This window comes from Corylus avellana, chromosome 3 (genome assembly GCF_965113065.1).
Source record: "Corylus avellana chromosome 3, dhCorAvel1.hap1.2, whole genome shotgun sequence".
Taxonomy (NCBI): Eukaryota; Viridiplantae; Streptophyta; class Magnoliopsida; order Fagales; family Betulaceae; genus Corylus; species Corylus avellana.
The window spans coordinates 5,563,144-5,580,824 of record NC_142492.1 but is presented as its reverse complement, the minus strand read 5'-3'; the positions used below and the strand labels follow the sequence as shown (position 1 = coordinate 5,580,824).

At 36.8% G+C, this 17,681-nt stretch overlaps 1 protein-coding gene across 2 annotated transcripts; it reads left to right on the top strand.

Moving 5' to 3' along the window:
• Positions 1-268: 268 nt before the first annotated feature.
• Positions 269-17,463, top strand: LOC132175473 (TAF RNA polymerase I subunit A). Of its 2 annotated transcripts, none has more exons than XM_059587430.2 (11): positions 269-316; positions 1,106-1,708; positions 2,265-2,694; positions 4,773-4,889; positions 6,603-6,685; positions 10,445-10,884; positions 12,599-12,777; positions 14,168-14,253; positions 15,340-15,473; positions 16,177-16,482; positions 17,272-17,463. In XM_059587430.2, exons 3-11 carry the CDS (start codon positions 2,341-2,343, stop codon positions 17,445-17,447), a joined length of 1,875 nt encoding a protein of 624 aa, XP_059443413.2. In that variant the 5' UTR covers positions 269-316; positions 1,106-1,708; positions 2,265-2,340; the 3' UTR covers positions 17,448-17,463. The 2 variants fall into 2 exon arrangements, with proteins under 2 accessions (XP_059443413.2, XP_059443412.2); XM_059587429.2 differs by having other exon boundaries at positions 2,238-2,694.
• The last annotated feature ends 218 nt before the right edge of the window (positions 17,464-17,681 follow it).

The following is a 17,681-nucleotide window of genomic DNA, read 5'->3' as shown; positions in this document are numbered from 1 at the left end:
TCTTTTATATTTGGTAGAAATTGTAAATACATATAGCAATTTGTATTCAAACGCTAAGTTAATTAGTCTTAATAGGTTTTCACAATCTCTTTTTAATACATGTTTGTTATATTTTTCACATGTAATACAAGTTGAGCATTTTTTCCTTTTATTAATTAGAAAAAAATACAACTTAAGCATTTGTGTTGTTGTAAATGTTCTCTTAACGCTTTTATTTTTCTTTAAATTAAGCTTTATAGAAACGCACGTGTCAATTTTAGAAACGCACGGGTTTGAGGAGAAGGAGAGTGTTGCTGCTGTTGTTGTTGTGTAGGAGGTAGGCCTGAGTATCGGTCAAAACGGTCCGGTTTTGGCTCTTATCGGTTATTAACCGATAATTTTCGGTTAAACGATTTATTAACCAATACCGAACCAATAAGAATTTTAACCGAAATTATCGGTTATAACGGTACACGGTTTAACGGTTCGGTTAAACTGGTTAACCGATTTAACCTTGAGCTTTATATTAATTTATTTTGTAGGGCCAAAAACGAGTTTTTTTTACTTTTGAGAGCCCAAATACTTTTTGTTGGACTAAAATAACTTATTAAAATGAGTTGTTTTAGGGCTCAAATATTTTTTGTTGGGACCCAAATATTTTTTTTAGACTAAAAATTGAAGCTTTTTTATATTGATCTACCACAACTTTTTTTTATATTATAAAATACATTTTTCCAAAGTAAATTGACTAATTAACATAATGAATGCTAATTAGACTAACAAAACTAGTTAATGAAAAATGCTTTCACGAAAGGCAAAGAAATTTCATCAAATGTCATCACTAAAAAAAAAAATCAAACCTACCCAACCCAAATTAAGATAAGATTACATAGATATATATAATCCCAAAATTATGTCGTTTTGGCATCCCTATTTAACGGTTTATATCGGTTAAACGGTTAACCGATATTAAATTTCTAACCGAACCGAACCGATAAGCATACCGGTATAAAAAATTTAACCAATAAGAATATCGGTATATCGGTTACGGTTAATATCGGTTTGGTCGAAACTGGTACACGGCCGATAATCGGTAACCGGTTAATCTGCCCACCCCTAGTAGGAGGTGTTTTCTTATGAAGCTTTGGTGAGTAATAAGAGCGTACCAGGATTTGGAGACGCACTTGCATCGCAAGAGAGAGACCACCGGAAGCCATACCAGAATCTGGGCCACCAAGTCTTCAGGCAAATCCTTGGCCATCTAGAGAGCAAATGTCTGAAAGAGTTTCTTTTGGGAAAGTGAAATCCAAGATTGGGATAGGGTTTATGAAGGATTGCTGAATGAAGGTCACGTGTTGCCGTCGACTATTCAATTTTATCGTTGTTTTCCATCTTCAAGAATGCTGTAGCATGGATCGTGGGTCATCTTGTAGAAATAAATACCCACCAAGATGTGCAACCAAACAGCACTCTTCTTCCACCAAATAACCTAGCCCACGACACAAATCGCAAAATAGAGAGACTTGCAGCGCTAACGGCTTCTTCCCACGGCTGCACACCGCGGCTTCCAGCCTTCTCCACTACCGGAGAGAACTCCTTCAGACCCCGACTTCCGTTCCCGCATTCAGCCCAGCGACACTGCTCCGACGTTGCTGCCCCGCCGTGACAGCAATCACAAACACCCACGCAGAGCGGAAACCAACCCAGCCTTTGCACGACTTCTGCACAGGTAAACCATCCCCGAACGATGTCTTACTGCACCGTAGAAAAACACCCCAAAAAATAACTGCTTTGATAATAATAGAAACTATTTCGATTAAAAATCATAAAATACTGAAATTGCTTAGGGCACACATTGCTTTGCTCCAATGACCACTTCGAGGGGGTCAGGGCCTCCACAAATTGCTTATGGCAATTGATTGAATGGACTTTCCATATGGCATCTACATCTTATTTATAGGAGCAAAGCAAGCTTAACATGAAAACAAAATCAAAGGAAACGCAATAAGCAAGCATACTTAGCAATCAAGCAAAATAAAGATAAATTAGGAAAGAAATATGGGGATTATTTGAGAATCCTGTTAAATTGCATAACTTGCTCCTTACCCTTTGTTTGGTTTCCGAGAAAACTCTGGAAAAGAAGAGTAGATTAGTCTCCGAGAAACAAAATTTATCTAAAATCTTTCTTCTTTTTTTTCTTCTTTTTTTTTTTTTTAATTTTTTTATTGGTTTTTTGTTTTCCTCCTGTGGTTTCTCAGCTCTGGAAATATGCATTGGGTTTGTAGGAATCTTGAAGTCAATTTAGGATTCTAGAACAAGCAAATCGAAGGGGAAAAGAGTTAGGCTTAAGTGTGGTTCGGCATGACTGTGGACTCCAAGATGTTGGAAGATCAGGCAGTAGAACTAGAAGACAGTGCTAACAAAGTGATGAGTCGGAAAAGAAAGTTAAATAAAATGGTAGATAATGGCCACGCCGCACCAGCAAAACTCATCGACAGAATTATATTATCTTTGACCAAACCATCTTCCGTTCTAGGACTTGGCCCGAAGACTGGCTCAAAGAATGTGAGGTGGGAAAATCGTGTCCGATTATGCCATCTTTTGCGCAAACTTTTGAGACGGCACGATTGGATAGAATTAGGCGGTGTGCTGAGCATGATCTTGAAAGGGACGTGCAACGACAGATCTTCGACGAGGAACCGTTTAAAGTATTCGGTATGAATTTAAAGCTACGCTTCCGCCTTTTATGATTTTGATGTCTTGTTTAGTTGTTTATGTTTCTAACTGTTTGTTAGAACTCTAGATATTTGTTATAGTGGTTACATATCTTGAAGAGGATAAAAATTATCATGCTATAGATGATGTGTATTAATGATAATATATCATGTCGAGTGCAGGGGATTATGATGTGTGTTTACATATGTGAGAACTGTACATTCAATGTATATGACCTGATATAGGTTTTAAATTTGGTGTGATTGTCTCAGTCTTGTAAGATGAGTGACTTTTTGTCTTTTTTGATGAGGAACTTGACATATACATTGTACTTTTGGGTCATTTGGAAATCAAGTAGTATCTAATTCTATTATGTATGCTCTTTCTTTGTGTGTATATTGAACTTGGGATGTTAGGACCAATCTTTGTCAAACATTTTCCTACAACTTGTACCTTGCATATGGTTTGATATGGATTATGGGCTTTCCATGAGCAGCTACGTCCAAATTATAGAGCAAATTCTCTTGTTTGAGAGAATGAAAATTTTCCTAGAAAGAAAGATAAGGAATTTTTTTTGTAATGTTCATAAATATTAGGGAAAATTTCACATACCCTACAAACTACCATTTAATTGACAATGTTCCCTCAAAACTTTCAATTGTGATAATGTTCCCCTCCAAATTATCAAAAAATTGTCAATGTCCCTCCCAGGCCAGTAAAAAGACAAAAATGACCCTAAATGTTTGTCAAAAATACAAAAATATTCCTATAAATTCGAAAAAAATAATAATAATTTTGAAATTTTTTTCTTTAAAAAAAATGATTTATTTATTTATTTAATTTATTAAATTTTATTAAGGGTGTTTTCATCATTAGGGGGGATATTGACAATTTTTGGTAGTTTGGGGGGACATTGTCGCAATTGAAAGTTTAGGGGGATATTGTCAATTAGGTAGTAGTTTGAGGATATGGACTTTCCCCTAAATATTATTAACAAGTGGGGTTGGACCAAGGGGAAGGAGCATCTTATAAGGCAAAAATACATTTTTTGTAAGATCATAATCAAAACAATGAGCTCTAGCTAGAAGGGCTCCTCCTCCCCCTATAAAAACAATTTGGAGATTGTCACGCCCATAGGGTGCATGTGTGACTTACCAATAAAATATATAGATTGCAGTCAAAGATGGGAGGGATAGAGAAACTTTAGGCAAACCACTTGTGGCTAGGACAGGCTTGAAAGTCTTTGCTTGGGCTCTCTTGCAAAGGAAAGGTGGTGGGGTTCAGGTCATGAAATAGATTCTTTAGTTAAAAGAACAATAAAGGAATAAGGTCTGATTGTGGAATATATAGTGAACAAAACAGTCTGCATAGAATCAAAGAAGAGGAGCTGCCTCGATAATCCAAAAAAATGCTCTTGATTATAGTTTAATAATTCTTCACTCAAAAAAAAAAAAAAAAAAAAAAAAAAGTTTAAGAGTGCATGGATGATAAAGAACTCTTGGAAAGTTCTAAAAATTTGAAGATCAAAGTTTAGGTGTGAAAATGCTCCTAAATTGAATGAAATAAGAATGTTTGCAGAATTTGCAGACATTTACATTGCAACTAAGGATTATTAGCTTTGAAAGGATATAGTTTGTCTTTATAGGGTGTTGCACATTGACTCTACACAACCCAAAATTTCCCCCTTTTTTTTTTTAAAGAATAAAACACTAGTAGCAAAGTTTTTCCATTGTCTCCACAAACTAGATGATGATAGCGTCCTTTGCTATCACTATAAATTTTCATTTACCTCTTTTAACTGTGGTTCTAATAGCAGCCAACTAAACTAAAGACTTGAATGCTTGATTGTTAAGTATAAATTCCACAACAGGGTGTCTTTGTATGATAAGCATATTTGATGTTATACATATATATACACACACGTGTATCATAACATTCAATATGCAGGTTGATATGCTTTTCTTTTTTGTTGGTTCTAACGCTATTCTTTTTTAATACTCATGCGATTGTACGTCTTTATCATTGATATCTTGATTCTGAAATTAGAACACACTCATATATATTATCAATACCTTTAGGTTTCAATGGAGCTTCTTAAGCATATGAAAGGTGATCATATCACCCCCAACAGGATCAAGAACATCTATGACGTTTGGATGAGAAAGAATGGTTCAATGAAAGAATGGCCATTAGAGGTATGATTTCAATAAACGCTCAATCTTAAATATTGCAGAGTCACGGATAATTTGTCAAGTGTTTGTGCTATTGGCAAGTATGTGCAAATCAACTTGTTTTCAGGTTTTATTTTTTATTTTTTTCCAAATGTGTCAAATCAATTTGAGTCAGCATATGGCTTGTAATCCTTGCTGTTATCAGCATATTTGTGCTCTCATTGTAAAGGGGTATACAATGGGAAAGAGAGGTTTTAACGTAAAATATCGAAAGATTTCTTCTCAAACAAACATAAACAAGAGCAACAAATGCACTCACCACAAGTTGGTATGTTACAGAGGAGTAATGCCCTCTAGATAATTAGCCTTTTCTCTTAGTGGAAAGATTGTGTTTATATTAATCATATAATCCTGCCTGACAGAGGGTTTAAAGTCTCTTGGTATGACTGGAAGGGCACTAAAAAAATTGATTGGTTTTCTCTTTGGTTGCATTCTCCCTACTCTGTGCTGATATTGGATAGGTTTGCCATTTTACCTCCTAGACCAAAGAGAAAGCTAGACTGGTTCCACCACTAAAGTTCAGGATTTGGAGAGACTCAAATATTGTGCCTGTTGTGTTCTTCAGTGATGCATCTCTATGTGATTGACCCAAGTCACCTGAAAGTCAACCTTATAACATCCAGCTTGATTAAGTCTAATGTTGGAGGGATATATCTGTATAAAAGTTGAGAAGAGAGCATGGTTTTTCATGTTTGTACCCAATGATGGGGAGATGGAATGCCTTAATTTTGATCTGTCTAATAGGAGTGTGCATCAGAGGTTGCAGAGTCAGAAATGGGCTTTCTGCTTTCCGTCTTTGCCACTGTCAGAAAGTTGGAATGACCTCCGACTCTTTTCCGATGGAGGTCATTTTCGCCCAACCTCCGCCTTCAAAATGTCGGAGGCGGACTTAGTTGGAAGAGATCTAACGAAGACTAAGCTCTTTGTCTTCATCACAAACGAAGATGACTAGTCTTCGTCTTTGGAGAGAGAGAGACGGCGGATGATATGGGTAGGGTTTTGGTGAATGACAAAATGTGAGAATAAGATGATTTTATAGGTATATATCTAAACAGCATCGTTTTGGTCTTTTGCTGATGTACAAAATCACACCATTTTTAAGGTTAATTTTTTTTTTTTTTTTTAATTCAATATAACATGTCGGGTTGGGTCAGAATGAATCGAAAATTGTATCTATTTTCAACTTTTGACTCTGACTTTGTCAAAAATGGAAGACTGCTTCCTACATCTGGCTTCGACACAATCGGAATCTGACCTATCTGGGTTGGAACGGGGCTGGATGTCTAGTTGGCGGTTTTTTGTACACCCCAATTATTTCAAAAGCTGTTGCACACTCCCATCAGAAACACTGGATGAATTGCCAAATAGCATATTATCTTTGTATCTTGCCATGATGTTACAATGACATTTCTAATTTGTTCTTGTTAGATATAGATTGCCGCATAAGGGGGAAATATATACACCAAAGTCCATAGTATAGATTGCAACATAGTGGGGAAGTATATAAACCAATGTTTACAGTATAGATTACAACATTGTGGGGAAGTAAAACCAGAAGTCCATATAGATTGCAACTTAAGTGAAGGCCTTTTGTGGTTCACAATTTGTAATATATTGCATGACACTTATTTCGTAAGGCCGAAGTTTCTCATGTAGATTTTTTTTATTGTTGTCCAGGACAGATTTCTGGTTCACTTAGAGTTCATCCTATTCTGTCTTGCACAACAGGATGCTGAGGAAGCACATCAGGCTGCTCAATGGTATGATTCTAATTCTTTCTTGTGCCTAGTAACTGTCCTGGATGTAGAACCTGCTTATTCTGATACAAGAACAAGTCTCCAGGATAGTTGTTATGAGCTTTAAAACTTGCTACTTCTGTAATATTTTTTTTTTTTGCAGCTTTTAAAATGATCCCTTCCCTGAGTTCCCTCCCCACAAACACAAGTTTGATGAGTTCTGTTTGTCACTCTTATTTTTTGTTTTAGTAGATCTTTCTTGGAACCTGACAGCAGGTCTTTGCTAGTATGTTGTGGTGAATACCAAATATATTTGCAAGATATTGCCCTTGCCAATAATAGAATGCAAGCCGTTGGTTATTGGGCAGTGTTCTTCCATTTGAAAACCTAACACATGCTTTGCAAGGGGGACAAAATAAAAGGAAAGCATATAAATAAATTGGTTATAACTAAAGGAGAAGAGTTCTGTAGCTGCAGGGGCAAGCATGTGTGTGGATCTTTGTTTCAATGAAATTTGGAAGCTAATCATGAATTCAAATATGTCCAATTCCAATAGGTTGAACTAGCTGTACAAATTTACTTTGTTCATAACTTGATTTGAATTTTATTTTTTCATAAGTGATAAATCAATCTCATTGAAAGTGTAAGGTGCCCCTAAGTACACATGAAGTATACAAAAAGAACCTCCTAACTAAATAGAGCAAAACGAACATGGAAGTCACTATAGCTAATCAACAGAGGAAACACAAACGTTGTCGTCCAAAGTTACAATGTTTCGTAAAACAAAGATAAAAATATCCCCTATTGTCCTCTCCCTATCCTCAAAGTTTCTATCATTCTTTTCCCTCCATAAACCCCAGAAGAGGCACATAAGCACCATTTTCTACACCGCAACACTTCTTGGCTTGCTAGAGGACCACTGACGGTCAAACAGATTAACAACACGTTTATGTTAAATCACCACTTGTTCCAAAAACTTAAACTTTTAAGATATGCCATATTAAATCACCACTTGTCCTAAAAGCTTTTAGAATATACCATGTTAATTCACTACTTAGCTTTTGGGACAAGTAGTGATTTAACATGGTATCATAATTAAAGGTATTGAGTTCGAGCCTTGACTCTTTCAATTTACCCCTCATTTCAATTAAATATTCCACATGTTAGGCATCACCTATTAAAAGGGAATTTGAGCCCACACCCTAGAGTGGAGGCCCCACACCTTAGAATTCGGGCCAACCTTCCCACTTGTGAAACATTCCCCACCGGAACCAATTCAGACTTGGCCAAATTTACTTTTAAGCCCAATGTAGCTTCAAAGCACAAGAATAAACTCCGTAAATGACGCAAATGAGCAGGAGTAGCATCACAAAGATCAGAGTGTCTTTAGCAAACAGAAGATGAGAGAAAGCAACATTTCGCACTGAGAAGCCCTCCAGTAGACACCACTAACCACAACAGATAACATTCTACCCAAAGCCTCCGTCACAAAACAAAAAGCAGGGGGGATAAGGGATCTCCTTGTCTCAACCAATGGGAGCTACTAAGAAACCTGTAGGAGTATTGTTTACCAAGACCGAGAACCGTATTGAGGAAATACAATGGGCTATCCACGAGTACCATTTCTCGCCAAAGCCACATCGCCTGAGCATATACAACAGAAAGTCCTAGTTCACATGATTATACGCTTTCTCCAAATTCATTTTACAAATGACACCCGGCTTGCTAGATCTAAGCTTACTATCATTGCATTTGTTGGCAATAAGGGTTGAATCAAGAATTTGCCTGCCTCTTATGAAGGCACTTTGAGACTTGGAAATGAGCTTCTCCATTACCAACCTGAGCCTGTTAGTGAAGATCTTAGCAATAATTTTATATATACCCCCACAAGACTAATCTGGTGGAAGTTCTTGAGGTCGGTAGCACCTGGAAGCTTCAGAATGAGCGTAATAAACGAAGCATTGAGGCTCTTCTCAAACTTACCTCTAGCATGGAAGTCACTAAAAACCTTCATGATATCAGCACTTAGTACATCCTAGCAAGCTTGAAAGAACGCCATAGAAAAACCGTCATGGCCTGGCCTCTTGCCACCAACCATATTTTGTCACAACCTTCCTCACCTCCTCCCCAAAATCTCTCCAACCAACAAGCCTCAGACTCCATAATGGAACCAAAGGAAAGACCATTCACTGATAGCCTCCAACTACACTGCTCAGTATATAACTTTTGATAGAACTAGCCAATGTGTTCGTTGACTTTGCCAGATTGGTAGAGAGTCTACCACCAATCAATAGGGAGTGTAAATAGTTATTCCTTCTATTTGAGTTAGCAATAGTGTGAAAAAATTTAATCCACTTATCCCCCTCCTTTAACCACAACACCCTAGATTTTTGTCTCCAACTCACCTCCTCCATAAGAGTAGAACTTCCAAGCTCGCCTTCCTAATTTTGTTCTCTGCGCCTAAGGCCCTACCTTCTTCAATAACATCAAAAACCCATAAATCTTCTTGAAGATTCCTCTTCTTCCTTTCTATATTGCCAAACACCTCCTCATTCCATTTTTTCAAATCAAATTTCAAAGCCTTGAGCTTGCGAGCTAAGACAAAACTAGGCGTACCTTGGAAAATATAAGAACCCCACCACTGTTTCACCAACCTCACAAAACCTTCCACCTTTAGCCACATGTTTTCAAATTTGAAGGACCTACTCCCCCTTCAAACAACGCCCCAATCAAGAAGGATAGGAAAATGGGGGAGCCTCTTCTGGGAAACACCTGGAAACAAGACTTCCCATTCCTAAGAGACAAGGAATCTATCAATCCTGGACCACAAAGGTGGATCATGTGAAATTAACCAAGTGAAGTCACCACCAACAAGAGGAAGGTCGATCATGCCCTTATCAGAAATAAAGTCAGAGAACTCCATCATGGCAGAACATAACTGAGCCGCACCTGACCTTTCACTGGGGAAACGAGTGACATTAAAATCACCCTCAATGCACCAAGGCAGATTCCACCAACTGAGCAAGCTAACCAATTCATCCCATAAAAGGCTTCTATTCCTAACAGAATTAGGACCATAAACACCTGCAAAGGTCAAGTGGTATGATCAGCAACATTTCTGAAGGAAACAACTAGGGAATAGAACCCCACACACTCAGCTACCTTCTCTGCCACCATTTAGCCCACATGATCAGGATACCCCCTTAGGCCCCATTGGAATCCAAGCAGCACCAGTCTACATGATTACAACCCCATAAACTGCGCACAATTCTGTGCGACATAGCATCAAGCTTTAGTTTCTTGAAAGCAAACTATGTCCACCTTCCAATCTCTGAGCAAATTCCTAACCCTCAAACATTTCTTCCCCTCATTCAACCCTCTCACGTTCCAAGTAAGAAACGGGTGAAAGAAAAAACCATATATGATTGACTATATTTCTATGAACATTTTTTGATTTTTGAACATGTTGAGTTTTTAGTATTCTCCAGAATTGCGTGGCGTGAGAAATATCTTTTAATGACTAGCATACCCTTGACATAATGAAAAAAAGTGACATAAATGGTGTCTTTGGAAACAGTCCATGGTGGAGTTAATAGATTTTAATGCTTGGGGTTGTATCGCTAATAGATTTTACATGGACTGTGAAAGGAAGAGGCTTGGGGTTGCATCGCTAATAGATTTTACATGGATGCAGAACAATAGCATGATTGGAGGTGACATGTATGAATGGATTCATGAGAAATTAGCTATGCCAGATTTTATTTATTATCTTTTTTCTTTCAGCCTCGAGCAAGAAGGTGAACTTGGTATTCACCCTATGTCGAATCTGGTCATGGGCTTGATATACTATGAGCTTTGGTATTCGACTATCCCAAAAGAGATGCAGTGGAAAGATTCAAACCAGTTTTACTCCCCCCAGCACTCAGATATGGGAACAAGATTCAGCTACCCAGACAGAAATTCTGAGTGGTACAATGCAAATGATACTTGCGAGGCTGGTGTTCCCTTTCAATGCGATTCATACTCCTCTGTCAATGATAACCAATTATCTTCAGATGCTGATATTGATCAACAGCGAGACACTTCCATGGAAAGAGAAGATCCTATGCAGGACTTCCAGCCGCAAGATTTTATCATGGACTGTAATGAAAAATTCATAAATGAAACTTCGTCCTCAAATCACGATGATCATATACAGTATGCTTCCAATTTATTTGCTCTTCGTGAGTCCTAAATCCTCTACATTTTTTTTTTAAATGTTTGTTTTTACTTCTGAATTACTTCGTTAGAAATTTTTCCCCAATCCTTCTTTCTTTCTTTAACTACTTTAATTTCCTCATGTGTGCACATTCTTTGGTGTATCTGGAAAGCGGACAATAGTCCAGAATGTAGTACGAATTCTTGTAATAAACTTCCAATTGGTGCTTACTTTATTTAAGTATTTGATTTGTTCATTGAAGTGCATACTTTCTATAAAATGCTTTGCTTAATTACCACTACTGGGGAAACTGGAAACCAGTTAGTAATGGAGTGGTGTCGAAAATGTTAAGGATGAGTCTTTTTTGGGTCAAAGGAGTTGCTTATCTGGTTGTATTTCCTTTGCTTTTCTCTGTTACAGTGAAAGGAAGAATTTTTCCCTAATTGGGTTGCAGAGCTGAGGTATCTGCTATAAGTTTTCACAACTTTATTACAGGAAGTTACAAGAGAAACACTTAACCAAAAAAAGAAAAACGATCAAGAAAATCATGAAATCTAGAAAAATCAAAACAATCATGTCATGAGAACGCGTTCAGACGAGGAAGCATTTGTTTTTTTCTTCTTCTCAATTTTGTTGAGTTGTTTATGATGGATGATTTGGGATTTTTCTATGTTGAAGCAAAAGCCTTCGAGTTTCAATCTGAAGAGGGGATTGGAGGCATTTGTTTTGCCGAGAGGAGCAGTGGAACTTACTAAGTGGTGATATTGGACAAGCCAAGTGTGATGTGGTTGACGTCGACTTGGAGGAATTGGTTAGGGGTATGGAGTTGAGAGAGTTTTACAGGTTGTTTAGGTCTGGGAGTATTTTAGATGTTGCACAAAGGAATGCAAATAGCCATGGAAGGTTTTTGGAGTTATTGGAGTGTGGGGTAGGCGGGCGGAAAAGCTTCATTGTCGTTCCGTTTGGGTATAGAAGGAAGAGGATGGGATTGTTTTGCAGCACAGATGAGGAAGGTGGTCAAATTTCTCAAGCCTCGTGGTAGGTATTGCTGGGATAATTGGGTTGCAGAAATGAGGTATCTGCTATAAGTTTTCACAACTTTATTACATGAAGTTACAAGAGAAACACCTAACTAGAAAAAGAAAAAAAGATCAAGAAAATCATGAAAGCTGTCTCCAAGAGGTAGCTCAATCGACTTGGACCACGCCTAATGAAGCGGAGGCCACTAGTTCGAATCTCCCTCTCCCCTCTTGTGAGGACATGTCAAAAAAAAAAAAAAAAAAAAAAAAATCATGAAAGCTAGAAATATGAAAACAATCATGGCGTGAGGACATGTTCAGACAAGGAGGCATTTTTTTCTTCTCAATTTTGCTGAGTTGTTTACGATGGACTATTTGGGCTTTTTCTACGTTGAGGCAAAAGTCTTCGATATTCGATCTGAAGAGGGGATTGGAGGCATTTGTTTTGCCAAGCGGAGCAGAGGAACTTACTGAGTGGTGATATTGGGCAAGCCAAGTGTGATGTGGTTGAGGCAATGAGAGTAATGTTTATGCTGAATGCTGATTATTATTGTTAACTGTACCCAAGCGGTTGCTTTGATTGACAATTTTAAACAAGAAATAACCATTCTCTTTTTATTTAAATAATGTTTGGCATTTTTAGGCTTTTGATAAACCTTGTCACTTGTTATTTGACTAAAAGTGAATAATGATTACTGAACTTCTTTTCTCTTGCTGAAGGGGGCTTGGATACGTGGTTGTTGCCCTTGCAATTGCCGGATCCTACAGAAAATTGTGAAGATTTCTTAGATTTGCACAGGAAAATGCTTAATGACTATCATAGGAATGCAGTAAAATATTTTCAACTTGCTCTTCACGCAACACCCCCTTTATTGGTGGCTTTACTTCCTTTGATACAGGTATGTAAATACTTTTTTCTATAGGTGAAAGATATTTTACCATAATTTGAACTTCTAAATCCATGATCGTATATATAGGATAACTGCAGCATCCATTTCTAACATATATCAATAAGTTACTGCAGCTTTCATTTCAGCTATTGTTGTCTGTGAATTATTAGACTCAAACATGAGGTTTTGGTAAAAGATAATCCTTCGAAATGGTCAAGTGGTTATTAATTTATCTTGAGGCCAAAAATGTATTAGAGTGACTTTAATGTTTCACTGCTTTATAAATGATGGCCTATGTTGTAGGAAGTCTTGATCGACAGATATAGCATTTGGTTCATTATATTATGTATTTAGGTCTTCAAGAGTCCTTTTGTATATTTTTGTGTGCTAGAGCAACTCCTGTTCTTTTCGTAATAATCTCCTTCTAATTTTAGAGACAACAGCATTGTGCACAGAAATTTAAAGGAAAGAAGGGGAAGAAGAAAGAGCACCTGGAGAGACGGGAGGGGGGTACTAGGAAACATTTTTGTAAATTTACTCACTAATAAAACTAGGACATTAAGAACGCTCATTGCTTAAAGTACAAAAAATTTAAGTTAAAACTCAAGATAACGTTCCTAAGACTCTTCAAATCTCCTAGAAATCCTATAACATGTTTAAGTAAGGAAGCACCTCTAAGACGACCAAAAATAAATTTCTGTCCCAGAGTTGAAAAAGAAAATTACAATTTTTACTTGTGAATTGAGAAGTGCCATTAAAATCTCTTTTAACTATAGACTTCTTCATTACTTATCAAAAAAAAAACTATAGACTTCTTAGTGAGTGACTATATGAAGCACCTAGGACTTGTCTCAATCTGATGTCACACGTGGGCCCCACATAATAAAATTCAAAATTGAAAATGGTGGAAAATAGCACAACAGCCAAAACACCACTTTTCCGTGGCTGCATGATGACTTTATACGATAATTTTTAACATCCAGATTAGAACCCAAAACAAATCAAATATATCAAACATTTTGCATATATATAAGCATTTGACGCTGATTCACGGGACATAGCATGGGCTTGTGGATAGGTTACTGTAGAGACCTTGAAATGGATCTTTGTGTGTCAAAGATGTTGAATGATTGCCAAGACCAGCAGCTTGAACTTTGAACTAAGATCAACAAAAGAAAAATATAAAAATAAATAAATCCTTCCCAGGGATAACTGGTACTGCCTTGCAAAACATAATTTCTGTTATATGTTCTCCTTTTCTTAGACTTAGTATAATTTTGCAATTGCTGCCACTTTTGCTTCATTGACATTAGTGTATCTGTATGCGTAAATATGGTTATTGATCTTTGTTCTGAAATTCATGGTACTGTGTTCTAAGTATTTTTGTTCCTTTTGTCAGTTATTGTTGATTGGTGGTCAAGTTGACAAGGCCTTACATGAGCTAGAAAAGATCTGTTGTAATTCAAGCTCAGCACTTTCTACTAGGTACTAATAATACCTTTGCTTTCTTTATTACTGTCACTGATTGCTAAGAAGTGAAAGGAGTCTGAAAGATCAAAAGATTATGTATGGGAAAGAAACGTGAAACTGATTGGTTAGGGAAGAAGATTTGAGTTCAACTGATTGGTTATCAAAAGTAGATCCAAGAAATTATATTTATGTTTCTTTTGCCTCTTAAATTGATTGACATTTTGAGCATAATAATTAATGGTATTTCTGAATACAATTTTCCCGAAAAATCTGATAATATAGCAAATTCCATATTTCAATCAGGAAGATCTTGCCTCATTATTTTGTAATTCATGACTAGCAGTGTAACGAGCTGAGCGGACCTAGGTATTGGCTGCTTGAGCTCAGCTTGACAGGAATATTTAGCTCAAGCTTGACTCAAGCTTTATTTACCAAGCTCAAGCTTGGCGCAATTTGGATCAGGTTGGCTCGATTAATAAGACAAGCCTTAGCTTGAGCTTGAGCTTGAGAGTTCTTTTTTTCCTATAAGAATGTTTTTCTCTTTCCTTTTTCTTTTTTAGCTATTCTGCTAAGGGAAATAATTTCTAATTTCTAGAGAGTTATTTCGAATTGTATGTATTATGAGTCAATTTATCCAATATGCATATAAGCACATGAGCCAAGCCCAAGTAAGGTCAGTCTCGAGATCATTTACTAAATGGGCTTACTTTTGGGGTTGAGGTCAGGTCATATACTAAACTAGCTGATTCAAGTGGCTTGGCTCAGTTAATCCCGCATTTTTTGCCGCTGGTGAGGCTGTAGTTTGTGACACAATTCATCATAGGGTTGGATTTTAGTCTAAGCTTCTTTGATTGGCACTGTGATAGATTGTTGCTTTTTGCCTGAGATTTGATGGTTCTGCATAGTAAGATAATCTGTTTGATATTCTTAATCCACATTTGGAAATGATTCTCTTTAATGTAGTATATCTCTCAGCTACAAGTTTACTTAAGTCTTCTTTCTATGGTTTTGTTTTTAGTCATATGTTTGTTCGCTTATGTTAGTTGATGCCCTGAGGTATTGATACCTTTAAAAATCAGTAAATGCACACATCTTTTGCAGATTAAGGGCTACTATTTTTGAGCGCTTTGATCATAACAACTCTGTCATGCTTTCTGCCTGCTTCGAGGATAGCTTGAAGAAGGATCCAACATGTTGCCATTCACTGGGGAAGCTTGTCAGGTTGCATCAAAGTGGTATTTCTTCATTCTAATCTTGATCTTGCATACCCTCCGGATGAGACACGGTGTCCTTGTTTAATTCCATTTTCTTTTTGAACAAACAGTCAAATTTCATCACTAGTTTTCAAACAATTTTTTTTAGCAAGTAATAAGTTTAAATTATTTAATCAAAAGAGTGAAAGAGTACAGTCAAGTACAGGGAGGTATTCAAGTGAGAAACGAAAAAACAAAGGGAAGAAGAATTATGATCTTAAATTAAAAAAGTCTAGAATTTCCACAAACAAGAGCGGTTGTAAGCAACTGTAGTAGACATCAACCACTCAAACAGTAAACAACAGAAACACCATACTATGATTACTGATAACAAAATGCTTTTAAATGTCCTTGCAAATACACCATACGGGACATTAGGACCCCAATTTTGGTATGAAGGCCTTTCCAAATTGCCAACAACTCCACAATCAACTTAGGCATCACACACTAAATCGAGAACAAGACAAGAAGTAGCTGCAGCTCCCATGCCACTGGACAATAAAGCAAAAAGGTGGTCGACCAACTCCCCACTTACCTTTTATGCATACAAATGCAAACTACTAATATCTTCCATTTAATTAGTAATGGGAGTAAATTGATACCCTTAACTATTATAGTACTAACAAGTATACAAATAACAATGGCTTATTGAAATTTATAGTTGCGTTCTCCTGTTATTTTGCAGGCGAGTACGGTCTTGAATCCCTTTTGGAAATGATAGCGTTGCATTTAGATGCTACCTATGCAGAACATAATACATGGAGACAGTTTGCTTTATGTTTCCTTAAACTTTCTCAATATGAAGAAGATCGAATGTCTGTGTGTCCTAATGAAAATGAAGATGGGCAGGAGCCACCAGACACTATTCATTTTACTAAGACCCCCAAAATATTTACAGAGGGAAAATCAGGAAAGAGTTGGAGGCTTCGCTGCAGATGGTGGTTGACACGTCACTTCAGCAGTAATGCGCTTGTATCAGAGATTGCAGCAGGTATGTTTCATTATTCATATCAAGAAAATCTTCTCACTTTGTGCTATTGGATCATGGGGTGCAGCTGGTTTTGATCTTGTCTGGGATGAGAAAGTTATTGAACCATGGTGAAATTTTATTGATGCTGTGATTGATGTGCACCTGAGTGCACTTTGTTGAGTATCTGGTCTCGAATTGGAGCAGAGAACTAGCAAGATCTGAACTGGATCCGTCAACTCGCTTGGTTTAATTGGATTAGGATTATCCTTGACTCACTTAGTAAATTGATTTCATTTTTGATTCGTCAAAGCTCCCCTTAGTGCATGCCACTTAGAGTCCGTTTAGACTTGCGGTTTCAAAACGTGCGATTTGAAATCGCTATTTTTGAAAAAGCTATTAAATTGTGCATTTTTAAGAACACACCTCATTGCCTGCAATTTAAAAACATAGATATTTCTACCTTTTCAAACCGCATTTAAAAATAAAAAATAAAACACATTCCAAAACGATATACTTCATTCCAAAACGATATACTTCCCTTGATTTTGTTTAAAATCGCAATACTAAACGGACTCTTAATTAACCTTGATGCATATTGTGAGAAGCATTGGACCCTCCACATTGACACCACCTATGCACTTGATAGTTTTCTCATCTGTGTGTTGAGAATGTATCTAAATGAGGGCCTTCTAATGTGAATGCATCTAGAATAGATCCATGTCCAAACATGGCCGTGGATGTTTTTGATTGTCTTATTTTAGTGAAATCAACTAAAATTTTCTCTTTTTTTTTTGGTTTTATTTGCAACAGGTGATTTGCAGCTCCTAACTTATAAAGCAGCTTGTGCATCGCATATGTATGGAAGAGAGTTCAATTATGTTGTTGAGGCATATAATTGTTTAGAAAAGGAAAATGATAGGGACTTGTTCTTGTTCTTGCAAACGCACAGGCAGGACTCAATAGGAATCTATTCAAACTTCTTATAAATAAAATAAATATTGATCATCATCATTATTTTTTATGTTTATATCCTTTGTGCTGGCAAAAGTTTTAATTTCTTCTGGTTGATGAATGATCACAATCATTAGGTTTTGGGTTATCTAATGCCAAGAGTTTCAGTCTGCCATCGATAAAAAAATTTTCAACCCAGTCTATTAGATTGACATCTACCCTTAGAACGTGTGATTTTTACATGTATTAACAAAACATCTGTGAGAATC